Source organism: Penicillium maclennaniae (assembly GCF_028827695.1).
Source record: "Penicillium maclennaniae strain IBT 15551 chromosome Unknown utg000006l:1.0-2513246.0:1.0-2515036.0, whole genome shotgun sequence".
Lineage (NCBI taxonomy): Eukaryota > Fungi > Ascomycota > Eurotiomycetes > Eurotiales > Aspergillaceae > Penicillium > Penicillium maclennaniae.
In genome coordinates, this window is record NW_026623218.1 from 129,750 (window position 1) to 140,648 (window position 10,899).

The 10,899-nt window shown below is 50.3% G+C and overlaps 4 protein-coding genes across 4 annotated transcripts; 2 read left to right on the plus strand and 2 right to left on the minus strand.

The window, feature by feature from the left end:
- Positions 1 to 131: 131 nt before the first annotated feature.
- Positions 132 to 1,514, minus strand: N7477_006275 (uncharacterized protein; the record flags this gene model as incomplete). The annotated part of the gene is made up of 1 exon (XM_056967938.1): positions 132 to 1,514. One exon carries the CDS (start codon positions 1,512 to 1,514, stop codon positions 132 to 134), a length of 1,383 nt encoding a protein of 460 aa, XP_056820734.1.
- A 1,203-nt stretch (positions 1,515 to 2,717) lies between these two features.
- N7477_006276 (putative RNA helicase/RNAse III) lies at positions 2,718 to 7,125 on the plus strand (the record flags this gene model as incomplete). Its single annotated transcript, XM_056967939.1, has 5 exons — positions 2,718 to 2,861; positions 2,920 to 2,948; positions 3,005 to 3,053; positions 3,105 to 3,505; positions 3,555 to 7,125. 5 exons carry the CDS (start codon positions 2,718 to 2,720, stop codon positions 7,123 to 7,125), a joined length of 4,194 nt encoding a protein of 1,397 aa, XP_056820735.1.
- A 228-nt stretch (positions 7,126 to 7,353) lies between these two features.
- N7477_006277 (uncharacterized protein) lies at positions 7,354 to 8,565 on the minus strand (the record flags this gene model as incomplete). The annotated part of the gene is given in 3 exon segments (XM_056967940.1): positions 7,354 to 8,004; positions 8,018 to 8,258; positions 8,312 to 8,565. The coding sequence occupies 3 exon segments, from the start codon at positions 8,563 to 8,565 to the stop codon at positions 7,354 to 7,356; spliced, it is 1,146 nt and encodes a 381-aa protein (XP_056820736.1).
- Positions 8,566 to 9,654: 1,089 nt separating this feature from the next.
- On the plus strand, positions 9,655 to 10,782 carry N7477_006278 (uncharacterized protein; the record flags this gene model as incomplete). Its single annotated transcript, XM_056967941.1, has 1 exon — positions 9,655 to 10,782. The coding sequence occupies one exon, from the start codon at positions 9,655 to 9,657 to the stop codon at positions 10,780 to 10,782; it is 1,128 nt and encodes a 375-aa protein (XP_056820737.1).
- Positions 10,783 to 10,899: the final 117 nt, after the last annotated feature.

Genomic DNA, 10,899 nt, shown 5'->3' on the forward strand with positions numbered 1-10,899 from the left:
TGTGGTACACCTCTGTCGCTTGGTAAAGTCAGAATGGAGATTGGATTTAATGGTCATACATGATCGGAGATTGAGGTGGAATGGGAAAAGTGGTCAGGAGGGAGGTCATGAGCGTGAATGTGCCGATTGAATTACCATCGGGGATCCACTGGCTTGAACAGGTTGCCCGCATTGACATGCTCAACAGGTATGTCCATAATATCAATTCCGCGCCTTTTAGCAATGTTGCAGAGACGCTGACATTCCTTGCGTGCTTGTTCCAAAGCTTCAATGGTTGGCTCAATGCTATTGCGTCTGCCCGATGACGCGGGCACATCCTCATAGTGTAGATCTAGAACGAATGCCAATTTTCGAAGCTTTGGGAGATAATTTTCGGACTCGAATGCCTTCAACCACTCTGACCACTGCTCTGACTGGCATAAAGAGGTAGGGCCACGGATGTACAAGGCTGTCAAATTGGAGGGGAAGAACTTGTAGAATGTGGGCAAGTAGGTGGGATCATCAAAGACTTCTCCTACCGTGAAGTTGAAAGTCTTCAGGTTTTCTAGAGTAGGCAAGGTGTAACGAAATGCCTCTTCTGTCAAATAGTGAAAATCTAATCCACTGGTCGATCGGATCCTCAGGGTCTGGAGGTTTGACACAACATGCGGAAGGGCCAACGCCATGCGAGAGAACGCGTCCATGGCATCGTTCTCAAAAATCTCCAATGTCTTCATATTGATGGGAGTAGAGGACGAATTATTCTTGAGGCGTTCCTGGGCATCAGAGACACAAGTATGCTCGTTCATCCAGTCGCAGACTAAAGTTGGGAGGGAGGTCACTTGGATCTTGCGTTCCTCGGGCGTTCCTTCAGCAACCGTAATGTAGTCCGCTTTCTTGTCGCCGCGCTTGATCGCCTCATCAAGCTGCCTCCATAGCTCATCATTCGTTGGTCCCTCAAATCGGAGACCACAGGTCAAAAGCAAGCTGAGATGTGGGACCCGGCCTTCTTGGATGAATGGAGTCGTGATCACTTCCGCTGTGGCAGATCTCAACTCAAGTCGCTGGAGAGGCCAATGTAAAGGTATTTGGTCCCTTAAGTCTTCATCGTATCCGCTTTCAAGCTCCAGATTCTCTACACTGGTAAAGTGTGAACTGAGGAGCGCCCAATCATCAGCGGATGGGGCGTCTTCCTCAATACGCAGGTATCGAGTATCTCGTGGGATATCCTTCAACTGAGATTGGACATCGTCAATATGGACGGGCTCACCCTCAACGCTACCCCCTGGGATCTTGACGATGGTGGGCGTGTGAGACATGATGGCGGCGGGTCTGGTGGGCGAGGTGTTCACGGACGCGTGAACTAAGCTTTTGATCTCGGCTTTCCTGATATCGGAGCTCAGAAATCTACCGGATTGCGGATGTGAAGTGTTTGTCCAAGAGAATTGCGATGAAACATGTGAAGGGAGCTGAAGAGAGACGCGTGAGAAGTGAGGACCGCCTGTTTTTAAAGCTCGCGCCAGCGATAGGCGCATGCTGTAATGATTCGATCTGATCAAGTGCTGCCCTGGCATCCAAATATGGACGCAAGCTAAACGCGTTTCAGAATCTCTTTTCTGTGCTTCACGTCAGAAGCTCTTTCAGTCTTCAAAACTAGGCTCGTTCTCAACGAAGTGTTTACGCCGGAAAAACAACTACCCGGAATGGCAGGGATCTTTGACAAGCAAGTGCCTAATTCCGAATATTACTCACTCAAGTGAGAATCATACGCGAAGAAGAGAAGTAAGGGCTTTGTGGTGATTCCAAGTACGATGATTGTTACTCCGGAAGTATACTCGAGGAGACCCTTCTTTCAGAAGACTTGGCAGGCTCAACCAGCCGACAGACGCTTTGCTGCCTCTGCGAACCCAATGTTATGGGAGAAATGCCATGGCACTGGTCTGCGGCACGCTCTTTGTCGTGTCTGGTCTGACAACTAAAGTCTGATTTAATGGCCCCCTGTGAGTCTTGCATTGTTCATGCTTATCTCTAAACAACACTTTTGTGCTACTGCGGTTCTCCATTTCGGTCTTAGTTATCAAATGATGTCTATAATATCGTAAGTAGAATGCTGCGAAGGGAAGAGCCTGGCCATTGAAGGCTCCAGTATGACCCGAGTGGATCAGATGGCAACCCAATCCGGGGCGGATGAAGTAACTCCGACGTGTGGGAAATGCAGGATGTTACTCCTTAGCTCAAGTCCGGAACAGCTATCAGAGAGCGTCTTACGGGGTTAAGGTGTGAGAAACTACCCAGGCGCATAGTCCCATGATGAAGACGGAGAAAAGTGATGCCAAGCCAGGAGATGAATAATGAAGGTCTTCGTGCGATGGTAGAAGGATTATATTTCTGCATGTTACAGGGTTTTAAGGAATACATGTGGCAGCTGCCAAATTATATCGCTGCACGAATCTCCGATGTTTCCTTGCATTCACTTCCTTCTTGACCGAAAAATCTTGGCTCGGCTGGTAGATGATAGAGACTGATGATGCCCTAGTCCTATTCTCTCACTTTTCAAATCCCTCTCGCCTGAAATACTTCTGATGATGCACTTCCGAGGTAGTAAGCTCTGAGGCCTTTGACTGGTCAGTGCAAGGATAGCCCACATGACAACAACTTTCACGCAATCTTTGTTTGCAGCTTGGTCGTCTTCTTCCTTTCTCCTCTCGTTCATGATTCCATACTGAGGTCCTTCCGTCATGGATGGAGAGATGGACGAAACGGAAGACCAGCCAGCTTCCGTTACCCCGGAGCTGGTGGGCAGCAATGGCTTGTCTTATCGACCCCGCAGCTATCAGCTGGAGATGCTTGAAGCGAGCCTAAAGCAAAATATCATCGTTGCCGTGCGTTGACTCAAGGCCATGATGATGCGTCTCGTTATCTTTAACACCAAAGCTTCAGATGGATACGGGCAGTGGAAAAACTCACATGTGAGTTGAAGTTTTAACGCGATCTGCGCTTAAATGGATGCTAATGTGGGCACTAGAGCGGTGCTGCGCATCATCGCAGAGTTAGAACAGTGCGATCCTAAGAAGGTAAGGTCGAGATGTCGCGATGGAATCGATTTTAATGGACTTTTAATTTAGATGGTGTGGTTCCTGGCCCCCACGGTGGCACTGTGCCTGCAGCAGCACGAGGTCGTCGCGTCCCAAATTCCATCGGTCAGGACTCGGGTTCTCACAGGCCTCGACAATATAGATCGCTGGACTGATCAGGCAGTCTGGAATAAGGCTCTGAAAGAAATTCGCGTTGTGACCTCGACTCATGCTGTTCTTGCCGATGCTCTCGGCCATGGCTTTGTGCGCATGTCACAGTTGGCTCTCATTATTTTCGACGAAGCCCATCACTGTATGCGTAAGCATGCGGCTAACAAGATAATGCAAAATCACTATCACCCCAGGCGGAAGGCATTTGGCCCAAATTCGGTTCCTCGGATCCTTGCATTGACTGCTAGTCCAATTGTCAGATCAAGCCGTCATGAGTTACAGTATGATACCCTAAATCTGTGTTCCTGTTGGTGTCTAACATTTTTGAAGAACAATTGAAACAAACTTAGACGCTGTTTGCAAAACGCTTCGTACCCACCGGGCCGAGCTTCTCGAGCATGTCCATAGGCCGCATTTAGAGCGTATCAACTACCTCCCTCTGAAAGAAAAACAACGAGGATTTGGCAGTCGACTTCTTTCGTCATTGGAACTTTACGTTCAGTCGTTCGACTTGAGAGATGACCCATACATTGAGGAGCTCCTCGAGAGGCCAGAGACACATGAGCAAGCAGGAAAAGTGTTGAAAACAGGGAAAACAGTTTGCAGCGAGTCACTCAAGAAGTTTCTTGATCGAAGCAATTCAATCTATGCAGAGCTTGGTGGGTGGGCAACGGACTACTTCATCCAGGCCTCGATCGAAGCGCTGCAGCAGTCCATTGATACCGATGCATCCTTGACGAGACTTGATCGTGTGGAGCGAGTATTTCTCCTTGAGTTTCTCCATGGAATGGCCATTATCGAAGACGCTACTGAGGGCTTTCACTTGTCCCCGAAACTTGAGAATTTGATTGACTTCATGGGAAAGATGGACGCGCCAGCATTCTATGGCTTAATATTCGCTAAAAGGAGAGACACTGTCACAGTAATGACTCGGCTCCTCTCACTGCACCCGTCGACCAAAGACCGTTTCCGAATTGCATCTTTTGTTGGATGGTCAAGTAGCGCCCATCGCAAGTGGACCCTGGGCGACCTTCTCTGTCAGAATATGCAGAAGAATACCCTCTCCAAATTCAGAACAGGTCGAAAGAACCTAATTGTGTCTACTGATGTTCTGGAAGAAGGATTGGATGTTAGCTCATGTAGCCTGGTCGTATGCTACGACGAGCCAATGAATCTGAAATCTTTCATCCAGCGCCGTGGACGTGCTCGACACCCGGACTCGACATACGCTGTCATGATATCTGAAGATGATGATTCGCCAGATCTGTTACGCAAATGGCAACAGCTGGAAATGGCTATGGTTGACGCTTATCTTGACGACCAGAGGCGACGCCGTGAAGCCTGGGAACTCGAAAATGTCCACGATGTGGTTACAGATTATCTTTTTGTGCCGTCAACAAACGCACGCCTCTCTGCGGACGATGCAATGCAACGCTTGCACCATTTCTGTGACGTGCTACCCGTCAGTGAACACGTTGACAACCGCCCAACATTCTCGTTTGAAGAGGATTCCAGTGGACTCGTCCAAGGCACCGTCACTCTTCCCAACTGTGTACACCCGGCCGTGCGTCGGGCACAAGGCCAGGCATGGTGGCGAACAGAACGGGCGGCCCGAAAAGAGGCAGCCTTCCGTGCATACGAAGCCCTCTACAAATATGGACTGGTGAATGATAATCTGCTGCCCCTGAGTCGGAAGACCGAGCCTCAATTCGCCGACGAAGAGAAAATACCGGCCATAGTGAAAGCATCAGCACAATATGACCCCTACGTGGAATTAGCGCATATCTGGCAGACCCCTGAACCTCAGCTTTACAAGACTACGATCGAGATGAAGAATCGCGATACCGGGGTGATAGATGAAGATCTGTCAATATCAATCATCTTACCCAAGTCAACACCCATGCCAGACCCTATTAATATCTTCTGGGAGAGCGATGTCACATTGGTGGCCATATTTACGACTCCGGAGCTCTTCGATGGAGTCACGACGGAGACAATCAAGGTTTTGCAGAACATCACTGCGCTCTATCTCCAAGCTCCTAGTTCCCGCGTGCAGTCAGCCACCCGAGACTATGTAGCGCTTTTTGCTCCCAACGTCCTCCACGAGAATCTCAAAGATTGGATTGATAGGTATGATGGATCGGAGCAGGCTCTTGACGTACATACTCGAGATGCTTTGACACCTCCACTTGGAATCATCCGCGACAGGGCCAAGTTTAGTGAACCTCGCCTGTTTAGAAGATGGCTACAACCCGCCGACACGAAAGGTGGACTGGAGATCGAATGTCATTCCATTCCAAAACGACGCAACTTTCTGCAAATTAAGAGCATTCCAGTGCCCGGTGACGATGGTGAGCCTATTATCAAGGTCGCTGCTCCAATGCCAGCTGGTAGTTGTACCATTGACAAACTCCCTGCTTCGAAGGCCATGTTTGGGCTTTTGATCTCGGCTCTACTGGATAGATTTGAAGCCACATCAGTTGCGCATAGGTTAAACGAGACCATTCTCAAGGGTGTTGGTTTTCAAACTCTGCGCCATGTTCTTACAGCAATAACGACGCCCATCGCACAAGCGGATACTCATTATCAGCTTTATGAATTCTTTGGAGACTCCGTCCTAAAATTCACGGTTGGCTGCCATCTCTTCTTTGAGAATCCCAAGTGGGACGAAGGATTGTTATCCGAAAACCGGGACAGGTTGATCAAGAATCAATACCTCGCGCGGGCCGCTCTAGAAACAGGGCTGGACAGTTTCATCCTGATCAACCGCTTCACGCCTCGCAAATGGACTGCGCCCAGAGTTGGCGAAAAGACAACATACGAACCCATAAAACGCGATCTCGCGATGAAGGTACTGGCAGATGTGGTCGAAGCCTTGATCGGGGCAGCATACTTGGACGGCGGAATGCATAGAGCACAAACTTGTCTCCATCGATTCCTCCCAGATATCACTCATTTCACCAGTGATGTTTCATTTGTTATTGGACCCTCTGATCGAAGAACCAGCAACCTGGTTGATTCTCATCGTCTGGCACCTCTACTTGGATACAACTTTAAAGACGCATCTCTCTTGACAGAAGCTCTGACACATGCATCCTGCCAATACGATACGACCACGCAATCCTACCAACGCCTCGAATTCCTCGGCGATGCCATTTTAGATATGATAGTTGCCTCGGTCCTCGCAGCTCACCCCGAAAAACTCTCCCAAGGCACAATGACTCTCATCAAGCACGCAGTAGTCAACGCCAACCTCCTTGCCTTCCTCTGCATGGACCTAGCAGCACCAGAAGATAGCACGGATCTTGCCCAAACCTCCGACGGAAGCGCCAAATTCACCACTCGTCACAATGAGATTCATCTTTGGCGCTTCCTCCGCACCCACGGAGGCGTCGTTCAACCCCTGCTCGATAGCTCCATCAAACGATACCAAGCTCTTCGCGACCAAATTCGGGATGCTCTCACGCACGATTCCCATTACCCTTGGGAACTATTCGCCAGCCTCCGAGCCGACAAGTTCGTCTCGGACATCGTCGAAAGCACCCTCGGAGCAATTTTCATTGATTCCCAGGGCAACCTAAACCAATGTTACGCATTTGCCGAGCGGGTCGGACTCCTGGCGTACGTGAGACGGGTGATATCCGATAACGTCAATGTGCAGCATCCGCGCAACGCGGCGCAGAATATGGTCCAGGCGTCGGGCAATTTGGTGTTCAAGACGAAGCGGGTTGAGAAGAAGGCCTTGGGGGTTGTTACAGCGACATATCAGAGCACGGCGGTTCACAATAAGCAGGAGCTTGCTTCGGTCGAGGGGTGTTGGTCGAGTGAAGAAGCTGAGGTGAAGGTTTCACATCTTATCATTGCGAAGTTGAAAGAGCAGACTGGCGCTGCTATGGACTGATTGCATCATGCATCTCGTGCAACAGACATTGGGTTTTGTTGCTTTGCACATAGGCATCTGATAATTATGACAACGATATCATGGCAAATACGATGGAATGCCTTGCAAATAGAAATACATGGAGAAGAAGTTCCTTTTAACAACGACCTGTAAACGCCGAAAGTCCGCAACCTGAAGCAGCCTCCGATAATGATACTAATGATACTGATGATAGCCCTGAGAGTTTATTTACTTCTTCGCTCCTGTCCGTTTCGAACGTCGAACGGGCTGAACCTGAGAATTTTCCTCGGACATGTGCTGAGTCTCCTCGGAATCGTCCGAGTCCTGCGAGGGAGTATTCTGTTCTTCACGAGAAACAAAGGCATCGTCTTCGTCTGCGAATTCCTCCGTGGTGGACACCCCGGTGTTCGTCTGGTCGATAGTCCCCTCCGCATCCACAGTCTCTCTCAGGCTTGACAAAATCTTTGTTGTCTCGCTCTCAACACCGTTCCAATTCCCGCAGCTACCACAGCGCCAGCGACCGAGTTCCTCGGGAGTCTTGATACCGGGTGGGGCTTGGCCGTTGACGAGTCGACACGAGGCGCAGATCATGGCCATACGGTTGCGCGGTTGCATCTCATCTTCGCCGAGCAGGACGTCTAGAAGACGGTCATACCAGTGTGGTTGTTCGATGTATGGACCTTGCTGGCCAGGGAAGGCGTTAGGCGCGAAGTCAGGCTGGTCTTGAGGTTGTGGCTGGTGAGACGGAGGCGAAGGAGGAGCATTGGGATAAATGTGTTGCTGGTGGGGAGTCTGATTTGTCCCATCTCCAGGCTGGGGTTGCTGGGGCTGATGAGAAGAAGGACGGCGGATGTTGGCGGTTGGTGGGGGAGGTAGCCCCTGTGCGGGCTACGCGAGGTTGCTGGGGAGTGACAGGCTTGGGCTTCTCCGAGGTCCCCTTGGAAGCTGGAGATGGCTTCGGCGACTCGCCCCCATATTTCTCGAGGAGCTGCTGGGTGGAATTATATTTGGTGGCGGTTTTGAGCTTCTCAATGGTCTCGTCGCGTTGTTTCTGCAGGTCATCAACCCCACGTTGGGTTCGGGAAATGCGGTATTCAAATAGACGAGATCCAATGTTTCGTACGGCATAGATCCTACCAGGGAAAGGTTAGCCGTTGGAGCAAAGTCCATGGGGCTAAAGTCTCACAGAACCGGGCCGCCGGCGATGGCAGCGTATTCCTTGACACCCCATGTCTCCCATCCTACCACAAGTGCAAGTATAATAGAGTAGAATAGATATGCAAAGGTGGAATATAGCGTCCACAGAGCTTTAAAGCGACGGGAAGTTTGGCGCTGCTGATCAAGTCGAGTGGTAGCTTGGGCGATCTTCGAGGACAGCGTGGAGAGAGTCTTCTCGAAGGAGGCAGGAGAATTATCCTGGCCCTGGATAACAGTCAGCATGCGAGGGAAATATCTGAATAGAGTCAATAAGACGATACCTTCCAAGGCCAAAACGACACCATGACCGCGAATGGTTGCCAGCTTTGCGCGCAACGGACAGTTGGAGGTGCAAAGCACGGACCATCGGCGGTCATCACTTTGCTTCTACTTGGCTTCTGCATCTACGTCTACTTTGACTCCTCCACTGCACTGATTTGCACTCAATCTATACTCCATGCCTCTGCAATCAGCACGCTCCAGGAATCATGAACTGAAATTCTTGCATTCTGAACAACCCGGTTTATGAACACAAAGGGCAGAGCATCCACCGGAGCTCCCTGTCAGCAGCATCAATCTCATTGGTATCACACCACGACCAACGTGCCAATGTTATCGCAAGTCTGACGCCAGAGAGTCTCTTCGAGGTCTGGGCCTGCACTCAGGCCGCCCTCGACGAATGCAAATGGACAGGTGCACGAACTGCTTCGGCAATTTCTTTGTTTCGAACGCCAAGTACCGTGGATCCCCTGTCTGGCGGCTCGATAGCTTCTATTTCCAGGACATTCAGTCTGCCAGCCATGCCCAGGAGTTTCGCCCATGTGTTGGCCGGTCATGAACCTCCGAGTAATGAAATCATTCTGCCGATCCAAGGAGATGTGCGGTCGAGGAGCCTCTGAAGCAAACCACCCACGCGGGCATCGCGCCTCCTGGCGATCATGGATGCTAGCGCCATCGATCATCCCTAGGCACCAGCGCATCCGCTCCCTATCAAAGCATGAACACCTCAGTCAGCTCGTCAGCCGGAAAAGATAGGCTTAGATGACTCGAAATGCCGCAAGCGCACGAGCAAGAACCGTTGAGCACGGTCGATGGATGACCCCGCTCAACCTTATCCATCCTGAATCAAAGAAAGACGCAGATTTAGACGTCAATCTGGACGATCTGACTGATTACGAGGTGCCACACGGCTCACATATCTCCTCCGGCTGGCCGTGCACTGATAGGAGACCCTCGTTTTCAGCCCATTCTCTTTTAACCCTGGCATTTCCTGTTGACGGCCTTTTTGTTGTTTTTTTTCTCTTTTCGGAGAGACACCACTTCCATACAATCATGGATACGGCAGTGAGCAGCCTTCCCGAGTACAAAGGGGAATTTCTCATGAGAAATATCTCGGTTATTGAGATTATCTCCATGTTCGCCATCGGCTCATACAATGCACTCGAAGTCGGACTCATGACCTTTGACTGCTTCAAATATTACCGAGGGCTATATTTCTGGAGTATGCAAGTCGCATCATGGGGAATCCTGGTCCATGCGATTCCTGGTATGATTCGCTATATGGCACTATCACCCAACCTGCCCATGGCTATTCCATTCGTTCTGGGCTGGAATGCCATGGTAACCGGCCAGCCAATTGTTCTCTATTCAAGATTGCACCTCGTCGTAACTGACATTGATCATTTACGCTGGGTGCTGTGGATGATTATCGGCACTTTCTTCACACTGAACATTCCGATGACAATTCTTTTTCTCGAGGTAAACCTCGGTCACGGACGCTTCACTCAAGCGGCCGCAATCTTCGATCGTATCCAATTAGTTGGATTCTGCCTACAGGACTACATAATCTGTGGCATCTACATTCGCGAAGCACTACGAGCTTTGCGTCCTGTCTTCGAAATGCGTGGCCGCGATGGCGGTAAATTAATCATTCAACTGATTGCGATCAATGTGATTGTGGTGCTGATGAACACTGTTCTCATCGTAACCGAGTTCAAAGTGCACTTCATTGAAATCAGCTTGAGAACGGTGGTATACAGCGTTAAACTCAAGCTGGAATTCAGCATTCTCACGCGTCTTCGCCGTCTCACCCGAGCATCCCCCTGCATCTGCCAGAACCAGCCCGGTAGTCCTCGCCGATCGAGCGATATCAATCTCTTCCACATGATGACCTCGCAAATGCGTACAGCGCCGGACATTGAAGCACCTCCCTTGTCCACGGAAATGACTGGACCCACGCGAGCATCTTCCATATATAACGGCACGCGCGATTTTCATGACGCGCTGCGAGAGACAGCGTCCACCGAAAACATGTCTTCCGTGAATCATTCACCCACTGCGTCTATTCTCTCCCCACCGTCTCTTTCCTTTTCGTCAGATGGCTCTCTGAACCATCATCCCGTCGGCTTAACTTCAACAAGGTCGACGGTGGAGACGTGTCTAGTCGTGAACCCAAAGTGAATTTCAAAATATGTGTCTAGTTATGTTCTTTGATGATTGGGCGGTCTTGTCTTCTGTTCCGGGCGGTCATAGGTCTCTTCGTGTTACATACCATGGGCGGCTTTTCCTTTGAGCTTT